Source organism: Lonchura striata, chromosome 2 (genome assembly GCF_046129695.1).
Source record: "Lonchura striata isolate bLonStr1 chromosome 2, bLonStr1.mat, whole genome shotgun sequence".
NCBI lineage: Eukaryota > Metazoa > Chordata > Aves > Passeriformes > Estrildidae > Lonchura > Lonchura striata.
In genome coordinates, this window is record NC_134604.1 from 30,912,453 (window position 1) to 30,934,352 (window position 21,900).

Consider the following 21,900-nt stretch of genomic DNA (forward strand, 5'->3'; position numbering starts at 1 on the left):
CCCATGCTTTTAGAAGCACTTGCTACAAAGTTTCAAAGACCAAGTCAAATCAAGTATTTTCAATCCCTTCCTTCCTGTTGGGTTTTTTTGTTTGGTGATGAGGGTTGCACTTCATATAATCACAAAATAGTCTGGGTTGGAAGGGACATTGAAGATCATCCAGTTTCTCCCCCATGTCATGGGCAAGGACACCTTGCACTAGACGAGGCTGCTCACAGCCCCATCCAACCTATCCTTGAACAATTCCAGGAATGGGGCATCCATGTCTTCTCTAGGCAACCTGCTCCAGTGCCTCATCATCCTCACAGTAAAAAATATCTTCTTTATATCTAATCTAAACCTACCCTCCTGTAGCACCTTGGAAAATAAAGAAAGAGGGGGAAGTGACCTCCTACATATGAAGAAAATCATGAAAGAGAATTGGGTTTGCCCTGCAAGAGAAAAGGCCTAAGGCAAAGGAAGAAGCACTTTGGAGATCAGCGACAAACACTACGAACTGCAGAACAACTGGAGGAGACTTAGCACAGGGAGGTACATTCAAGAACAAGAAACACTGGGACTCAGTGAAGTATAGATTGTGGGTGGAGGCTGAGCATTTCTCAACATAATCAGGGTACACTGGAGAAAACTCTAGAATCTTATTTTAAGAAACCACTCTGTAGCAGCTTTCAAGCAAAGAGGACCCACACGCCAAACCTATGGAGAACAAGGTGTCTCTGTGCTGTCCTGTACATAGCTATTTATTCAACATCTTATGTCTGCAGTATCTTTCTAGGTTGCAGTGTTTTGGCAACCTAAAACCATTGTAAATCCAAAGTCTTGAGTTCCTCTGGTCTCCTCACTCCCTGCAGCATCCTACCCTTCCCTGGTGTTGGCATTTATATCTATTCAATGAGACTCTTCAAGAAACTGAGCTGACCATGAACTATCCCTGTGAAAAAAAGCACCAGGGCAGCTCCAGAAGGCACTAGCACATAGAGGAAAGCATGCTCAGGGAAAAAGGGCTGAATCAAAGCAATCCCAATTTCAGGTCAGTTTAAAAAGCTGGGCAACCACAACCTAAATGCGTCAATTCTGGAATATGCACTTCCTGAATATTTTTGTGCAGCACGACACTGCCTATTAGCTTTCCCATTTCATGGGTGGCAAAGAGATGTCAAGTAAATTGCTAGAGCTCTCACAGGAAACTTTGGCAGGAGCAGGAAGCTGAATTTAGGTTTGTCATGATTCAAGAAGAGCCTCATCCAACAACTGGGCCCTGTCACTTGAAGCTGTCCCTGCAGCAAAGAGCTGGAATGCTAAGAGACAAAAGAAGCGCTATTTTAAAGATTGGAAGCAGATACCCATATGAGAAAAGTGACTTTCCTGAAGTCAGTTGTAGCTGTTGACAGAACCACAGGCAAAAATTAATTCAGAATTACAGAAATCTGTGTTTACAAGGCAGTCCTTGCCTAATATCTAGACTCCTGAAACTGAGAGCAATCTTTTATTAAAAAAATTAACCCTTTACCTTTCTCCTTTTTTTATGAGAAAGAAAACAACAGTTCAACAGATAACTGATGATTATTAGAACATATTTTGTGCAATATTTCAGTTTTGCTGCTCAGGCCTTGAGAAGACATCTTCTGGCAAAATCATAGCAGAACTTGCCGAAAAAATTTTGTATTAAAGGCACAGAGAAGAATAAAGTGACTATAAGTGCTTGTGCATTAAGTCACTCTCATAAGGTATTTGGGGTTTTTCTATATATGTATCTAACAAGAAAAAGATGGGTTCTGTTATTTAGTTTAAATAAAAATAATAATACAGTGAAGTTATCTCACAACCAACAGACGCTCTGAACTTCCACCTCTTAGAACCCTAACAGCTTTTCCATTCTCCCCGTCACCTTTCTGAGCTTCTGATGATTCCCGTGCTGCTCCATCTATGGTAGTGGAGACAGTGCTTCACCAGAGGCCTTAGATGCTAAAGGGTATAAGGAAGCAGGTTATGCAAAAAGTATCTATTTCCAGCACAGGAATGTGGCCTGTAACTATCCCATGACAGGGAGCTCAGCTCAAATAGAAAGTGTAAGCCCAAGCATATCAAAGCACCAGGAGCACTGCATCCTGAGATAGCAGTGGGAAACCGGGGCAGTGGGGGCGGGGAGGAAGGGGACAGAATGAACAAGCACTTTAGTCTAAAAGAGGAAAGGAAACACTCAGGCAGGTCCTGAAATTTTATAAGGGAGTCTGGAAGGCACCTCACAGCCTTAGACAGAAAGACACAGCATATAAAATATCAGGAAAAAAGGTCACAGAGAAAACTAATTTAAAAAAAAATAGCTACAGTGAATGTCCATTAATTCTCCAAGATAGAAGAGCAAATAGTACTAAAGCTCCTGGTTTAGCCTCAGCTTCTTAAGAGATCTGAGAGCTGAACAGCCTTACTTTCAGTATGCAAAGGCAATCAGCACTCTACAGCTCTTTCACAAAGAGAACTTATCTCAGTACACAGTGACAGGAACTACAGATTTTGAGGTGATCACATTTTAAAAAACCTATTCCTATATGTAGCCCTCCTGCAAAACTAAAATGAAGCAAAACAAAACTTGCATAGTCAAGTGCAAAAGTGTTTTGAAGGTCACATCCTTGAACAAGCTATGAACATTCAGGCTGTACATGCATCATAGGAACACTGATCTATCTTCATCCCAGTTCTCCCACTCTACGGACAAGAGAATTGCAGCTTTCCATTTGCAGAAAATGGGAATCATGCTGCCTATATAAGGACCCGTTGTTCTTACCATTTGATATGGTCTTTCACATTTAAAGCCAAAAGAGCTCAGCTCTGATCAGAACAGGATGCTAGAACATTCATGAATAGTTTCACTTTCTCCATATACTCTTGCTCACGTGTGTGCAAGAACACCATGAAAACACCACCATGACAAATGGGAAATATTTAAGGAAATAATTCACAGTTAGAGGTTGCTTCCTTTATGGAAGAACCTAATAATGTAACACTTGAGGATACAGGCCCTGCAAGGAAGAAGGCCAGGAACAATACTCTGAATGTCAAGCCAGTCAACTCCTGTCTCCTTGAAATCCAACATGGTCCTTGCATTTACCACAGAGCTTTTTTGTAATGCATAGCAAAATTCCTCACATAGTCGTGTTCCTACTAATCACATTCCTTGGATTTTAGTTGTAATTACAGTGGGACCTGCATCATGAACACAGGCTGTTATTTAACACAGTGTCCTGAAAAAATATAGGGTCTAAAACTGGGCAGCCAGAAATGAAAAGCTTTCTGAACTTCACTGTGTCCAACTCCCACGCATTATAATGGAGAAACTACAACCCTTCACTTTCCCTCAACCAGGTGCTCCAAAAAATCAAGTCCTAAAAAGCACTCCAGTATTATCACAGTTATGTCACTGGAGGCTGTCTTCAGAGCAGTGTTTGAACAGAACGCATTAATTGCAATTGAACAATGAGGAAAAAGCAAAATAGGTGCTCTTGGCTGTAGAGTGCAGCACACTCCCCTTGAAGACAATGGGATGGCATGTTAGGAAACTGGAAAAGAGGCTTCACACTGAATCCACATAAGGCCATCAACCAGTCACGCACCTTAATACCATTGTTCCCTTAACTTTCAAGGAATCAGACTCACATCCAAGCAAAGCTGAACCACTCATTTAGTACGCCCATCCCTCCAAAAGCAGTATCAACATATACAGACATCTGCTCAGCAGGAAGGTGTATCCCAGTTCCAGCTCTGCCAGATGCTTCATGCCACGGCCACAGCTGGGAAACAGAAAAGATGGCCTGTAACTGCTTCCCAAGAGACCAGCAGAGAAAAAAAATAGTAACTCTTACAATTCTGTGGGAAACATTTCATGTCTGCCAGACCTCACAATAATTGCAGAAGTACCAACTCACTGTGTCTCCATCTAAGTAGTTTGCACAATACATGTTCCTAAAAGCCTCCAAGGCCGGAGGTTCTGCACCTTTCTCAAGCAGCCTGTGCCAAGGCTGTCTTTTTCCTGGTGTCACAGCAGCCATGGCAAGCTCCCTTTGCTTTTAGCTTCTTGTCAGTGCTAAATTTGGCAGCCTCAGCATTACTTTCTTTCCTACTTAGTATGCAAGCCCAGTATAGTTTATTCTTACTACTGTATTTGCTTTTAACATCTTGTTATGTGAAAACAAAATTGTAGTGTTTGTACAAAGTCTATTTGTAATCCATTACAGTCCTCTCTGAAAACATACACAGCTATTTTTGCGCCATCTAAGTCCAAAGGAATTCAGTCTCCTGGGTCTCTTTCTACATCAGCACCTCTGCTGACACCGCAAATAGGTACCAGGCAGCAAAACTGCATTTCTCCTCCACGGTGAGTCTCTACTTACTAAATACTGGTTGGGAGCTCATTTCTCACAGCCCACCAGAAAGTTATCAGCTAGCAACAGCTTTCAGACCTCAGCACCTGGGCTGGGTGCAAACAGTGATATGGACATGGAGAAACTGCTATAGATTATTATATAAATGTCATCTTCCTCCTGGAGTTTTTCACTTGAACACCATGGAAGGATGGGTTTAAGGGGAAGGTCAAAAGGCAAGCTGAATTGCTCTACAATGTGAAGGCTTTAAGAGCAATTCAGAGCACTATCTTTAAGGTTCTGTGTTGCTATCTTCTCTTGGGCAGGGATGTCTCAAAGAGGTTCTTTCAACCACCATTAATTTAGCATTGCTCATAATCAGCATTCCTTCCACATCTATTTTATTGTAACACATCTAATTCAAGTACATGGCCAACAAGATCACATGGGATACAGCTGAAGCAAGCTTTAAACACAACAATCTTACCACAAAATATATTAAAATAGAAGGTTTGTTTATCCCATAGGACCTCATCAAAATGTTCACCAGACTGCTTGCATGAGCAAGGAGTGGGGAGAGGGGGGAGAGAATGAGAGAAATTCCCTCATGGAGAGACCACCCATTCACTATTCCTTTTCACAGCTGCTCTTGTGCAGAGGTTCCTTAGGTTTATTTCACAATGACAAAGTTTTGGGTTTACTTCAATTTTTTTTTCCAGAAGACAGATAGATGATATTTATGTTTTTAGCTACAGCTTCTTACAGAATGACGTTATAAAAATCTCCCCAACCGTCACTTATATCATGTAACAATGAAAATTATGTTCCACATTCAGAAACTGAACCAACTGTTGCTGAAAAAAAAAACAAAAAAACAAAACAAAAAAAAAAAAAAAAAAAAAAAAAAAAACAAACAAAAAAAACATGTTGACTCCAAGGATGGGATATCATGGCAATTGTAACTGAGATGGATCAAAGCTGCTTGTCTTTTATGGTCTTCATTTACAAAGGAGCGAACATAACCAGATTACTGGGATTGCAGTCCAGCTCAGTGTAGAAGGACATTAATTTTCTTTGCCTGGAAAAGGCTCTTAGCATTTTTTTATGTAATTACACCAAAGAACAAGTCAACTCTAGGACTAAAAGGGAGCAAACATGAGGAGAGAAACAGGAATAAACCTTCAGTGGGACTTGAACTTGGGAAAACAATCCCAGCACGTTCAGAATGAGCAATACCACTTTCACCTCCTCTGATTAAAGTTCACACTGCTCAGCTCTATGAAAGCATTTGAAACAGGAGGGAGGAAGGGAATCACAGCAGGATTGAGAGGGAATGTATTGCCTCTGATGAATGGCACAATGCCCAGGCAGCTGCTGCACAAATGCCAAAAGTGGGACCTTTGTTGCTTCAGCTGGATCCCTCTTGAAGTTTTGAATTACAGGCAGATACCTCATGTTATGGGATTCTGCTGCAGCACAGCAATGCAGAGACTGCTTGCTACACGTGTCTTTTCCATTCTGAAACTGAAACCCTAATGGGAAACCAGCCTCTCCAAAAGCTTCACAGAGCAGCTAAAAAGTGTATTTCAGCACTTTTACACCAGACCTTGCAGGAATTAACATTATCCCGAGTCTTTGTGCATCTTTCAAATGCAAAAGGCTGAATGCAGACAGCCACATTTTAAAATCAAAACCTGAAATAAGCAAAGGTGTGTACAGTAATGAAAGGCAAATGGATTCTTTAAAATTCTCTGAACAATTTGGCAGGTGGTTGCTGCATTTTAAATATCAAACATGTAATTTTCCACATAGTAGGTAAGAAAATGAATCACAGAATTACAGAATATGGCAAGTTGGAAGGGATCCATAAGGATCAGCAAATCCAACACCCTGCTCCTCACAGGACTGCCTATAACTAGATGCTATGACTAAGAGCTTTGGCCAGACACTCCTTAATTCTGACAGGTTTGATGCTGTGACCACTTCCCTGGGAAGCCTGTTCCTGTGACTGACCACCTTCTCAATGAAGAACCTGCTCCTAATGTCCAAGCTGAACTTCCCCTGATGTAGCTTTATTTCCTTGCCTTTCATTTCATTTCATTGCATTGCATTGCATTGCATTTCATCACATTGTGTCCTGTCACTGGAGACCAGAAAGACAACCAGGATTGTCCCGTCCCAGGTGGAGAATATGGCACTTTCCCTTGCTAAATTTCATATGGTTGCTGACTCTCCAGCTGTCCAGATCTCTCTGTAAGGCTTCTCTGCCCTTGAGGGTGCCCACAGCCCCTCCTCATCAGCAAACTTTCTCAAGGTACATTTGATTCCAGTGTCCAGATAATTTATGAAGATATTATAGAGCACTGGCCCTAAAACTAAGTCATGGAGAACTCTACTGAAGACTGACTGCCAGGCTGATGTAACCCCATTTACTATAACCCCCTGAGCCCCACCTGACAGCCCTTTGCTTACTCCATGTCCTGTGAACTTGTCTAGATGTGTGATGAACAGTTTATGCAGAAAGAGACTGTGAGAGACAGTATCTAAAGCTTTGATAAATTTACAAAAAATAAAAACTTCCTTTGGCCAACTAGGTGAGTGATCGTGTCATAAAAGGAAGTTAAGTTGGTTAAGCAGGACTTTCCCCATGTGAACCCATGCTGGTTATGAACAATGACTGCTTTGTCTCTCAATGCTTTAAGTAAATCAGACAACCAGATATATCAGCAAGTTCAAGGTATATTTTCACCTCAAACAAAATTACTAAAAATTCCAAGTTATGACAACTTCTAAGATCTAAAAACTGCCATGCTATTAAAATATTTTTAATTAGACAGATATATTCAAGTATTCCACGTTTGCTATTAAATAAAGTGTAGACTAGAACTGGGTGATCTCACCTTTGACAGCAGCAGTATTTTCTGAGAAGCTACTGCTCTCACTGCAGCTTAAACAACTAGTTCTGTTTCATCACCACCTGTGCTGGTTTTGGCTGGGGTACAGTTAGTTTTCTTCACAGTAGCTGGTGTGGGGCTGGTATGGGATTTGTGCTGGAAACAGTGCTGATAACAGAGAGTTTTTGTTGTTTTTTTTTTTTTTTAATTGCTAAGCAGTGTTTGCACAGCATTAAGGCTCTTTCTGCTCCTCACCCCACCCCACCAGCAAGGAGGCTGTGGGAGCACAAGAAGTTGGGAGGGGACACAGCCAGGACAGCTCACCCCAACTGATGCAAGTAATCTCCCAGACCTCAAGACCTGCCTGCCCATGGGAAGTGGTGAATGATTCCTTGTTTTGCTTTGCTTGAGTGCTCAGATTTTGCTTTCCCTATTAAAGAGTCTTTATCTCAGCCCATGAGTTTTCTGTCTTTTACATTTCCCATTCTCTCCACCACCATTCATCTCACAGGGAGGAAGCTGCTGCATGGGACTTAGTTGATGGTTGGGGCTAAACCCCAACACAACCTCATATGAAATTGTAGACTAACAAATAAAAATAAAAATAAAAAAAAAAAAAGAAGAAAAAATACCTTGGTTCTTCCTAACTAAAAATAACCCAAAACTTGAAACACAGTGATAAGTACCATTTTTATACTCCAACACAGTGACTAACAAACAAATTTCGATATATAATAGATTCTTTGCCCTAATGCTAATTTTAAATGCAAAGCATGTTTTCAGAAACATTATTCTTTAAGCCTCCAGCATAATTAATGTAGCCTTATATAACCATATAACAAATTTTTACAGTTTTAACTCATTTCCAGATTTGAAACCATGTCCGATTTTACATAATCCTAAATTAAATATTACACCAGCTAATAAGTAGTTTTTGAGGTTTTAACATAATGCAAAACACATGGAAATTGAAATTCTTAATCAGTGGACCATTCATTATATGATGAGAAGCAGTAAAACCATTTTCCCATTTCCACTTTCCCAGCCAAAACTAACACCAGAGCTAACACCAAACCTATTTTTCCCCAGAGAATAACAACTAAATTAATGATGGGGGGAAAAGATTAATCCGGATAAGTTCCATGTTATTTAACTTATCATAAAGTTGGGAATTTAAAACCACATTACAAAAAAAAAAAAAAAAAAGGCATTTTTCTCAACAGGTTTTGGACTTTTGGATGTGCTTAATATAGCAGAATGGTCAAGTTTGCTTTTCACTGTATCCTGAAAATAGCAATTTTGCTGTAGATATGTGGTTCTTCCATCCTTAAAAATTCTCAATTAATTCAGAAAGTACTTGAATTACATTTAAAAAAAAAGGATCTTCAAGTAATAATTTATTTCAAAATTACTCTGAAAGCTGTGATACCACTACTCTCCAATTACTGAAAATATCTTTTGATGTTTAGCCAGATCTGAGTTTTTTATTGTTATAAGTGGTAAAAACATAGACATAATCTTCCAAGCTTTCTTTAAGCAGCACAAATGAGAGAAAAAAAAAGTGAAGCTGCTCATTCTTCATTCTTTAGAGGTCACTCTACTATAGGTAACTCTTGCAACTGTCAAGCCTTTTGCAGTTCTTTTACTTGTTTTATCAGATTTGGAATTAAATTTATCTTAGAAAATCCAGCACAGTTCCACAAAAGCCTGTAAGTCCACACACCTCACTTATACTACCTGAAGACCATATATTTCACGATAGGTATTGCTGACCAGCAATTTTCTAGAAGGCTGGGAAAACAGAGCATTAGCGCATCAGTTTATAAACACCACTCTGTTCTGGCAGATAAATACTGCTACAGATAAATACTTTAGGTTTATGTAAATAAATAAATAAAATTAAAAAACAAGAAACTATAGCATGCTTAGAATTGGAAATATGATAAATAAAACCAGAGGATTGATGTGAAGCAAAAAAAAGAAAATTGTTAAGATACACCTATCACAATTTTAACTAGGAAGGTGACCTCAAATATTAAATGTCTGAGCTCTTATCAGAAATTTTTAGCACAACTGGGACTTGGATTGTCAGTGTCATGCTGACCTGAAAAGAACTGCTATCAAATAGCATCAGCTATTTGTCTATAATTCCTCTCCCAGTGCAATTTTTCTCATTTCCCATTTCAGTGTTGATGGTGAGTGAGAAGCAGCTGAAGGGGCAACCACTTCTGACTTGTCTTGTTAGCACTGAATTTGCTCTCAGGGTCCTTATGTAAGGAAGTCATACAGGGGGTCAAGAAATGGCACAACAAAACATTTGTACCTTCCATCCTTCCCTACACTTTCTCTTCTCCAGCTCCATTGCTTCCACTTGGGACACTAAACTCAGCCTCATATCAAAGTGCCACACAGCTGTAGGCTACTAATAGGTAACTAATGAGGATTGGGACCTAACAAGACACAGCACTGCACAGGGAAGAACTGCTGAGCAATGGCTGCTATTTCTCAGTTTGACACATTTGGGCTTGACATGGGCCATCTCTCAGCATCATTTCTTTGTCCTATCACTGCCTGTCCAAGCTCTTTGGTTCAGTTACCTTTTCAGCCTGTTCTGAACAGCAGATGTAACTCGGTGGGGAATTTTAAATTTTTTTTTAAGTATTTTTCATAGTTTACTCGTATTTTTCATCTGGTCTGTCACATAAGGAAAGCCAAGTGCTTTGCTGGAAAAGCCAACCTGTTTGTAAGGGTGAGGACAAGAGAAGTGACTGCTTCTGTGCCAACAGCCTGTCAAATTCTTTCCTTCCCTGCAGGCCTCACAAACCCCATGTCTCAGTGGACAGACAAGCTCTCCGACCAGAAGAGCTCTTCCACCTAGCTTATCTCCTACTAGTCAACCAGAAGATAGTCTGGATTCCTACAGCACAAACAATGCCCCCACACACACAGGAACCTGGTTTCCAAATAGGACATGGTCAAGCAGATAGTCTTGGGTTCAGCTTGATGCTGTAGGTGCTCACACTCAAGTGCCAACCATCAGGTGGTACCACTGTGGTACTGTGTGTATGCACAAGACCTAGTTATTTTCTACTTCTGAGTATCTTTGTGCCAGAAATAATGACATCCCCACCCCCACTCATAGACAATTATTATAAATAATTATAGCAGGTTTAGCAGTGAGTCAGTTCAGATCCAACTGCTGGCCCTGCTCTTATACAATCAATATGAAAGGTTAACAGCAACAGAGGTCTCACCAAATTTTAACAGTTGTTGGATTTTAACAGTTTGATCATGTAAGAACACTTTGAAATAAAGGATGTAAAACTAATACAATTTCTCCACAGAGAGCTACTCCCATATGCAGTGTTATGATCTATGACTTGACAGCACTTCATCATCTTGTGCAGGATTTTCTCCTTTTTTTTTAATACAGTAGCATAGTTTTATCTTTAACAATAGACTTAAGTAAAATTAAGTCATTCATTCTCTTAAATGGTGCTGCATCGTCAGCACCCTGTAATTATTTTAGTGTATGAATGCAATAGTTGAGAATAAAAGTCTTAAATTTATGCAATCTTACAGCACCTTTGGCATAAATCATATGCTCTCAGATGTTTTGCATGATAATTTGGCCTGTGCAAAGCCTGCCAGCTCTTGAAAATACCTTGTATTATAGACTACCCAGCAGAAGATTTGCTACATTTAATATACTCCTATCAGCCAGCACAATGCCTTTAAATTCAATATAAATTATCAGAATAATAAAATAAGTTCCAATTAAGTCCAAACTGCCAGCCAACTAGAGCAAAAAGATCTTACCTTAAAATAGTTCGTGCTTGCAGTTTTTATTACTGTGTCATTCTTGCATATAATTGCCTACCTGCTACAGGAGAGTGTACAATTGTACAATTACAACACATTCCCCTCCACATCGAGCTGACTAACCTTCAGGCTTGTCTACTGAGAGCAAACATCCTAAAGATCCCGAAATTCCCAGGGTGGTGTCTGTAGGGAGATCATGGCTTTCCATGCTCGGGGCTTTCATCAGCTACCGGTACCCCACCCTTTCAGTGCAGAAAGTTCCACTCATAAGAGCTGAGGAATGGGGAAAAGCTTTCACCCAGCTCAGGCACCCAGCTGTGGGCAAAGAGGAAATTCCTCACATGCTCCAAGCACAGATAATGCACAGCTTCCTACACTCAAATAATGCACAGCTTCCTACACTCCTGCTCCAACCATACTCCTGACAAAAGCCACAGCCCTGCCACATTGCAGCTAAAACCTGGAGCAACAGAACTCTCTCAAACCAAGGCATTGTTCAACCCTGTTTAAACCGTAGAAGATCCTCACCAGTTTGCTGACTGACTCCCACAGCAGTCCTTAGAAGGATTGAAAAGTCACAAAAAAAACAACAGGTATTCAAAATAATGACCCTGATGCATGTGAACTACCTAGCACTTCTCAGATGTTCTATTGAGTTCTCGAAACTGGATAACAAATAGATGATTTGGGGCTTTTTGAGAGAAAGTGTTAAAAGAACGCTTCAGAAAATCATAGAAACCTCACCTCCCAAGTGCAAAAAGGATTGGCAGTGGTCCAAACAGAGAATACTAACTTCTGAAATTTGACTGCTTTCAAGTTCTGAAATTCACACTTTGGGTTAATTTGTAAAACTGTCGATTATCCACAGTCTTGTTACAAAATGTTTTAATATAAAAAAAAAAAAAGGAAATATATTCAAATCTTTATTTTGTAAGTGCAAAAGTTCAAAAATGTTGGCCTAAACATAGCTCTATTGATAAGAGTTCATTAGTGCATCTATTTTGAGTCAAAAGAAACTACAAAGAGTGGTTTTGGGGATGAGACATAAGACTAGAAATGAGATTAAATAAATTTGTGCAATTGTCTTGAAGGGGAAGAAAACTTTATATTCAATTTCAAGGTTACTAGATTTTATACTCGGTAACTGCTTTGCAATTTTTTTCCTAATTAAACTGGAAACTCTGTTCTTGATTTAATTTTTGATACTGGCTTTTGAGGTTGAAAACTTTAGAACTGGGGGGAGAGGGAAGGCTTTTGGGTGAGATTCAATCACTAAACCTTAATAGAACCAATGACTCATGCAGGAAACAAAGGAAGAAACTAGTGTTACAATAATCCTACTTTGAGATTAAAACCTAGAAATAAAAATCTCCCTTAATACATGCAAGTATAAAGTGATACTATGCACCTTTAAAACAAGGTAGGAAAAGCACATTTCAACATATGCTTCTTCACCCAAATGGCACTGATCCATCATCATACCCTCAGTTGCTTATTCTTGCAGATATACTAACACTCAAAATAAAGAAGGCACTAAAGTTTCTGAGAGTGACAGGAAACTCAGCAGAGTAAGAAATTTTAGACAGTTATTTACAGATATTTTCCTGTGAGAAAAGAATGGTAAGAATGTAGCTTGAACATTAACAAATCCACTAAAACATCAGTCTGCCTGGTGGAGTCAGCAGATTTGGAGGGGGATTCAGTGGGGCTGGAAATTCAAACTTTAGCTTGTAATCAGAAAAATCCTACTTTAGAAATTTGAACCAGCAGCTAGAAACATGTAATACAATATAGAGCTCTCCTAAAATGGTACCCAGCTAGAGGGACCTTATACTATGTGAAGCCTGTGACTATTAAGCTAAAAAAAAAACAAAAGTCAATGACACTGAAGCTCTTTATTATTCTGCAGGGACCTATTTGTGAGTGAGTGACATGGACAAAATCTACAAATCTGCATTTCCTTCCTTTTCTTTCCTTGGGAAAAGTGCTGCAGATCATGTGTGCAATTCCTCCATTAGGACACTGACAGAGCAGAAGTTTATCTGAAATAAATTTCCAACTAAAATAATTTATTCTATTCTAAAGATACACTTGTGGAAAATAAATTAGATCAACTGAATTTTAAAACATCATTCAAAATGTTTATTTAGATTGTTTATGAGGCAATTACACAGAATGCTTAGGTAACAGTTTAAATGAAATCAGTTTTTAGTTGCTAATGTCTTACTCTCAAGTAGGAGTAGGAAGGCACTTGCAGTGTGGGGTTCTACACGAGATCCAGCCCATAATCCTGTAAATACCCAAGAAGATCTTTGGGGTTTTTCTTAATGTGATTCATGCATTTTCTTAATTCGTTGAGAACTTTTGATTATGGAAGAAGGGAAGTTCAGTACAACACAGGAAGCCCAGAACTAACTGCTTCCCTGTTACTTTAGAATAGCAGAGAAAGGTAAGACATGTTTCATCATTATTCTTCCACGGCACCTCTACGTGCTTCAGGAACATCACTATGTAACCCTGATTTTCTGGAGTACCAGCAGTTTTCCAGAGAACACTGACAAATACATCACACCATACAGCCACTGCTATGTGGTTCAGCCAAGGAGCAGCCCACGTGTAAGTCAGTTTAGGCTTCTGGGAGAAAAAAAATATTTATTAAACAAGCAAATAAATAATGAAGATGAAGGAAGAGATTTGGGGATTATTAGGGAATATTTATTTGGCATGACAAAGCAAAGAGGACTTGATGAGACTTGTAAGAGATAAGTCTAATAAAAACATTGTTAGCAGAATGAACCAATTAAGTCCATATCCCCAAAGCAAGTTGGCAATCAGTTTTCAACACCTGTTTTCAGACCAGGGCTTGCAGAGTTTAAACACGTTATTTAAAGCGATCTCCCCAGAACGTCTAGGTCAATAAACACAAGGTAAAAATGCACTTTCAGGACTGCTTACTGTGAGCATTAGCCATAGCAGATGCGATTTTCAACCAGCAGCATTCAACACCAGGTGGAGGAGAGCTGGGCATTCTGTCCTGCATGGAGCATATCAAAGCCACGTGGCCAACAAGTCGCAGACTGCTGAAGAGAGCAGGTCCCTCCTGACTAGTAAAAGTAAGAAACAGAAAGGTCCATCCAAGATAGTCATGAATCTATATTTATTTACAAAAAAAAAAAAAAATAAATAAATCACATTTCCTTTAACTCAAAATGTGCTTGAGCATTACTTATGTACTGGGAGATAACACCTGCAGCCCCTCAAGGCTTCCTAGAGGCTCATCAGGATTTTCAACTAGGACCTCCTTAACTTACAGGATGTAAAGAATGCATCAAAAGCAGTCATTTGAAGCATTTATTTCAGACTCTATATTAGCAGGCACTCTCTAGCATAGGATATCCTTCCTGAATAATTAAAATATAGAAAGGTCACATACAGCCCTCATCAGCAGAGAAATCCAAGAGACCTGAGGTGGAAGAAAACTTTTTTAAGCTTTACACCATGGAGTTAAACTGCATCAGCATACACTTTTTCTCTCTAGGCCACTTGGCAAGATCCTGCTTTCACTCTGAGCTACCAAAATAAATGAGAATTTTATGAAGCTGCATTTGCCACTGTCACTGTCTCCCCTTGACAAATTTGCAGATGATACCAAACCAAGAAGTTTGGCTGATAAACCAGATGGTTATGCCACCATTCACAGGGACCTTAACAGGCTGGAGATATGAACTCACAGGAACCTCATGAAAACTGACAAAAGGAAATTCAAACTCTTGTACCTGAAGAGGAATAACCCCATGCACCAGGATATGCTGGGGGCAGGCAGACTATAGAGTGTCCTAAGCTCATGCATCATACAGAGAACTGACACTGCAAAAGGAATTGCATCTCTTTACAAAGGATTTAATGAAACAAACACGACAGAAAAAAAAGAAAAATATCTAGAATTGCCAAAGTGTTGTGCAAATGCCCTTGACATTTTTTGAAAGGGAAGAATAGAAGATGACAAGTCCAGTCAGAAGTACTTTGCTTTAAACTGTATTAGACCGCACAAAATAAGGTTGCATTTGCACAACAGAATTCACAATATGCATCCAATGCAGAAATGAGGCAATACATGATGGCATGGTGCTTTCAGTGCTCAGCTGTGCAAATAGAAGCTTTGCTTCAGTGAACACAGATGTCCCTCCCATGATTTCATCCTATACATCCAAGGTCACATGGTTTATTTTGGCACATAGATACACACATGAGGACTATGTATGAAGAACAAACCAGTTCAGACTTGAAGGCCTATTCTGTTCCCTGGAAGAAATTTCTCCTCACAGTGGTCCAGTAAGTTAAATCTACGGGCATTGTAGCCTGAGGAGAGTTAAGATCTCTATTAAAGAGAACCAGAGGGTAGCAAAGAAAACTGTAATTAACATCTATTTTAGGCCATTTTGTGGAAGCAAGATAGAACCATGCTATGAGTAACTTAGAACTCCGAGCTGACCCTCACATCCAAATTAAAATGCCCTGCCATGCCCAGCAGGAATCCATCAGAGACTCTTAATCATGGAGGACTGTAAGGAAAGAGCAAGGGCACTATCAGAGTTTTTTTGCAAAGCCAGAGTAAATGCAAAATGGGTATCAGGCAGAAATGAAGACAATGAGCAGAAAGAAATTCACAAAAGCCATTGATTCAAAATGCACACAAACCTAAAAATCAGCTGAAATCCCCATCCCCCAACAGATATATAGATAAAGTATATTAGAACGAGCAGTGGTTTCATACCTGAAATAGTTTTTTAGCTAAGCCATCTAATATATGATACAACTGTGACAGTCAGTGAGTGACATGGCACTAAAACTGCCAAAAGGAATGAATACTTTGGTATCCAGTGTTAAATCAAATGCTGATAAGGTTAACTACAGTGCAAAAGCATCTGAAAAGCAAAGCATGAGAACAAAAAGGCTTAACCACTTTCTGCCAGCAAGTCTGCAAACCTCATCCTTCAATATTTATGCATCTTATGTGTGCCTCTTACTGAGGAATTGACCCTTGATGCAATCAAAGGTGTAAGTACTGCTTTGGCTGCAGACCATCTAACAATAATACACATGCAAAGCACACAAATTACATTCCCCTTAGCACAGAAGGGGCTGTGCTGCTAATGGGAAACAGGGTATTTGGAGACAATGATGAAATTCTAACAGCTGCAGCACATTGAAGGGTGGAGGGGGGAAAGAAGAAAGAAAGCAGAGATGGGGGAAACTAAAGGACTAGAGTCAAACTAACAGCTGGGTAAAAACAGCCTAAGAGAGAGGCATTTTTGGAGTTTTTATCCCTCTCATATTTTTTTTTTCATCCTTTTTATCCCTCTCATATTTTACCAGTTACAGCAAAAGAAGTAGTAGGTCATAAATAAACTAATCAGAATCGTTATCATCAACCCTGTGAGCTCATTGTTCATCACATCATGAATATTCTTTATATAAGCACACAAACTCGCTGATTATAAACACTACAGAAAACACCTAAACAGAAAAATAAAAGCAAAGAAAGCCAAGCATCTACCACTGTCAAAATCTGCAGAGAGTTAAAAATTCTTGAATAAGAGTCATTAAAAGAAGATAAATGAGGGGGAAAAAACTCCATTCTGAGGGGGAATGATTGGTATCCAAAGGTCAGTGAGGCTACTTATTCACCTTTCTGTAGATGGTGATGATTTTGGAGTGGGACTACAGGTCTTAAAGTCCACGTATGTGCGCTGTCAGCAACTGCAGTGGGTGTGCAATTGCTAGGAACTATTAAGCCAGGGGCTACTTGCTTGCTAAAAAAGTAGCTAAGCTAGGTGGCTTGGCAGACAGCTATGCATGTATCTCTGGGAGCCAGGCAACTGGTAGAATTGGATGCTAGCGACATCAGGGTGGCCTTGGCCCCCTTTTGGACAGACTCAAATCCAGAATTCACCTGGAAGATCTGTTAGTGGATGGACTCTACATCCAAGGCTAACAGCTGGAGGATCCACAGTGCAGGGGATGCAGGAGTGGGGGGTTGTCTGTGCTTGTCTGGGAGTGACAGGGTCTCTACCAGAAACAGGAGTGGGGGCTGCAGCCCTGGGGACTTGAATGTTCAGGTCATTGAGAAATCCCAGGCAAAGGGCAATTTTCTCTTTTTCTGCCTCAGGAAAACGAAAACAAAAAACCAGCTCTCACCTTGGCAAGGAGACAATTTAAATGCTCATGTCACCTACAAATTCCAGCATGTTCCTACTATGTCAGTTTGACAACCTATTTAAGCATGAACAGAGGAAACCATCTTCTGATAGGAGAGTAGCAATGGGTAAGAAGACAGAGGAGTTAACTCCAAGGCTACTTCCATACAATCAAGTATTCAGTACTGGGTAGCATCAGAGAAATTACCTCAATTCTGCAGATGCACCAGTACACATACTCAGTGTTGGCAACTTCAGCTTGGCTGTAGATGTTTTATTTTTTTTTAATTCTAGTTTGTACTAGTAAACTTAAGAGGGGTGGGAAGGGAGTGGAGATTCTGATTCTGGCTGTGAAAAATAAGCTTGAAAGAGTGAGCTTTAATGGGAAATAAAACAAAGGCAAATTAGCTTTAAAATCAAAAAGTATGAGTGGCAGAGTGAAAGGATAAAGTTTTACCCTTTATCCCCTTATTTCCTCTCTTTGCCTCACTTCATACAAACACCAATCTGTCATCTTCCACCATACTGCTGGTGCATCTAAATTTCTAGCACAGAGGAACAAATAATCTAAGTAAACAACATATATATATATATTTTAAAAATCCTCTGAAGGCATTTTTCACATAGCTTAAAAGCAAAAAATAGAAAAAGAGACTGACTTGGATTTTTTCCTCCATCCCTTATTTTCACATTCTACTTTTTACATAAGCTGTGAAGCAGACAAAGAAGAAGCAAAAAAAGCAAGCTTAGAGAAGACCATGCTTAAACACATAACTGGTAATTATTTTGTGATTTTACATTTACTTTCTATTGAATTGATTCTTCTCATGCATGCAGATAGGCTAAGAAGAACACGCTGCAACTACAGTAGCAGCAGTCACATTTGTTCTTTGTTCTGAAGGGAGCAGGATTAGAATAATGCATGCATGTTTTTCACCACCACTCCTTTTCTTTTTTTATTACCTTTAATTACATTTTCAGACTATGCTGCCCTGTCCTATATATATATACTTATGCTACATGAACAGACACAACATCTCTTTGTGTTGCCCAACATCTTGGGCACTTGCACGCTCCTGATCAAACAATGAGCTGGCGGGAAAGGGAGCTGATCTTAACTCACTAAAGAAAGAGTTCAGTGAGACATGAAGATGCACAGTAGGACATTTTTCCCAATCTAAGGTTATCAAAACAAGGCTCCAAAGGAGCCACTGTCTCACACAACACAGTTTTTTTCAGTGCTTGCTCGTGTTTTTTCGGGGCAATTTTTGTTTTCATCTTATTAATGCAAATTGTATACCAAAATGCTTTATGTCATTAGTTAGGAGGAGACAAAAGCAGGAGGCACAGGCGGAGGGTACCTCTCAGCTGAGCCTGGAAACAAGAAGGAAACTCACTGGAATGAACAGACACAGATTTCAGCTGGACAGAGGCAGCAGCTGTTGCACTGACAGTAATTAGACTGAGGACCTGAGGAAGGGAAAGGATAGAGCCATGAAGGAACACCATGCCAAGGGTCACACTCATTTCTGAATCAGCAGGTTGTTACACATTTTAAAGGTGGGAGATATAGAGTAATTCCCACAAGAATTACACCATCTTACTTGTAGAGACAAAAACTTGTTCAAAAGCTTTTAAACAAGCAGTGGTGATGATTTATTATGTGAAACAGAAGCACAAAATGTTGATGCTACTATCTTTTACTCCTTTTTTCATGCCAACACCCTTTGTCTGCATACAGGCTACACAAAGTTATAATAGAAAAATACAATCCTTAGTAACTGGCTGCATGAGAGGAACTTCATTTTGTCAAGCTGAATATGTCTCACAACCGCATCCCATCCAGCAGATGGAAATACTGAAGCAGTGGCTGACATAACTACTGTATCATCCAAGAGCTAGGAGCAGATCTCCCCATCCCTGGATATAACCTTTTCTATTAACTGCTGCCTTAGACAGCCAGCACCTCCCAGTAAAATGCTCTTTGAAGACTGCTGACTATTTCTCTCCCTCTTTCCTCTCTCCCAGCTCCTGAATTTTCCTGATGTAACAGACACTTCTCAAGACATCCAAGCAAGACTCAGTTGACCCCCATGTGGAAGGCAATCAGAAGCTCCCTCTAGCAAATGAATATGAATCAGAATATGAATCCCACTCCTGTTCTGCAGCAGGATAGGAATGCACAGCTGTTATTACATCTCATTTCAGAGAGGCATCAGAAACTTGACATTCATGACCACCCCGAGCACATTCTGAAAATGTGCCCTGCTCAGGTCCTCACTGGCAAGCAGCCAGGCCTTGGTGGTTGGGACCACTGTGCATGAAATGTATCAGATGGCATATTTCCTTTTGTCATTTCTGGGAACTGGATTAAGCATGAGAACTGCTGTGACACTTCATCTTGCTCCCACTGCCCTCCTACCTCAAATGGAGATGGAGCATTAGTCTGTAGTCTTTCAGAGATGCAGCCAACAGATAAAACACAACCCAGCCTGCACTTGTAGCTCTCTGATGCAAGTGACACTGAGTTATGGAATATGTGATGACATTCCATAGCAGGCACATAAATGTAGTGCAGCGTGTTCACTATAAAGAAACACCCCAAACTATAATTCCTTGCTGCCTCATCTTTCAAAGCAAGGAGGTGTTTAGCACTTACGTGATAGTAAAAGTCTTGTGAGAAGCTGCAATAACCCAGGTTATTAAAAACAAGACTACAAAAAACTCCAGGAAGACAAGAGTAGCAGGGTGAATGTCAAATAATTTTTAAATCAGAAAATACACCTTCAAATGGAGGTTTGTGGTTTCACAGATCAAGTCAAAAACCATGGCATGTTGGCTGCAGGAGATTTTTGGCTTCTCTATTGCAACAGGGACTTCACAGATACCTACATCAGGTCACTCGGGGCCACTAATGCTTTGTGATCCCACATCTAGGCAGGGAATGGTAATAAACACCTTTCTTTATGACACATTTCAGCTCTACACACCAGCAAAGCTTCTTGCTGCAGCTATGAATTAAAGTTCAGGTAGTCTACAGGAAGAAGTGAGAAAAGAAATAAGAAAATGGGGTGTGAAGAGGAAAGAAAGGTTTAAGTGGTCTTTTTTTTATTCTTAGCTGTTTGACCACCATATTTGCACCAGCCTTTTGGTTTTTATTTGCAATAATGTTTTGGCAGTTCCCTGCTCAGCTGTAGTGAGCAAGAAGCTGATGCAGCATCTTTGTTGTGGACAAATACTGCTAAGTTCTGAGCTGATGAAAACAGCAATGTCCATGTACACTGCATGTTGGCAAAAAGCCACACACTGTGGAAATTCTCTCTTTGGCCAGAGGCAGGATTTACACAAGGAAGAGAAACACTACAGTTTCAATCAAAAGCTCAACAGTTTCCCCTGCTGAATGCTGGAGACTATTCTAACTAAAGACTTTTTCCATTTCTTCAGCTACTCCTTAAGTTATTTCATCTCAACTGAGCTTGAGTTCAGTGATGGTTACAATACAAAAGAAAATTAATTTATGATATGTATATCTTGAAGACCTTAGTGTCAACAATTTAACTCTTTTTTGGTTTGTTTTCTTAATGCTGAAACTCTCAGAAGGGTGTAAGGACATCTGAAGCTTTGCATTTTGGCAGGATTGGAATGCTGGACTGTAGCTGACACACATCAGGGCAACTGACTGCATCAAGCCACATCACGTAGTCTGAAGCAGAACAGCCTCTATTATTGCCTCAAGGATCTCCACCTAGAGCTGTACTCTGCAGCACTGATCCAGCCTCACATGTTCCAACAGTTTCCAAGCCACAGCTTTTGCCTGCAATGGCCTTCAACAATGCTCACAGAAAGAAATCCAAGAAGCTAAAAGCAAGGCTAGAGCTCTGATGAGCACTAGTGAGTGCATGGGCAGAGCACACTGACCACAAAGCACTACTTAGGCATTACTGCCATCAGTAGGCCAATGAAGACTTGGGGTCATTTATCTACACCTCAGTTTTGCCAATGCAGACATGCTGTCTGCCTCAACCCCACACTTAAATTGGCACAGATTGTAAATTCATACTCTATCATCATATCAGCAAAATTCAACTTGGCACTGTATATCTTTCGACTTAAAGAACTGATTTGAACTACAGTTTTAACAGGAAACTTACTGATACAAATAAATAAAATAAATACTCTACAAATAAAAAGGCTTACAGTATAATAAATAAGCTGCAACACTGAGCTCCTGTATGGCTATTACTGCATATCCACAGTGCACTTACAACATTATGCTTTTCTCTCCCCAATTCTTACAGCTCCAATTTGTTTTCCGTGATACTGAATGGCTCCAGTTCCTGAGCTTGCTGTTTGCAAAGCAGCTCCTGAAATGTAATTCACTTGGTTGACACAGTTACACTGAAGTAGCTTACTGACATTCCAACAAATTACTTGTTTGACAGTCTGCACAAGCCTCCTGTTTTTCATGTTCACCTGTGGAAATATCAAGTTTTTCTACCACAAAGAAATTCCTTTTTACAATCTCATCTCTCCTGAGATGTTCCAACTTTGAATTTTCCCCCAGGCTGCCTTATACAGTTGAACCATTAGAATCCCCCATCTTCTTTTATCATCTACATAACCTTGAGT

General features: G+C 39.9%; 1 protein-coding gene across 3 annotated transcripts in view; it reads right to left on the reverse strand.

Moving 5' to 3' along the window:
* The window catches only part of TSPAN9 (tetraspanin 9), a 168,647-nt gene that overhangs the window by 113,555 nt on the left and 33,192 nt on the right, over nucleotides 1–21,900 (reverse strand). The window contains exon 3 of one of the 3 annotated variants that reach the window (XM_021549172.3): nucleotides 14,030–14,178. The exons of the other annotated variants lie outside the window; for them this stretch is intronic. Coding sequence (XP_021404847.1) covers nucleotides 14,030–14,114 — 85 coding nt within the window. The 5' untranslated portion in view covers nucleotides 14,115–14,178. The remainder of the gene's footprint in view (nucleotides 1–14,029; nucleotides 14,179–21,900) is intronic. 3 annotated transcript variants of the gene reach the window in all.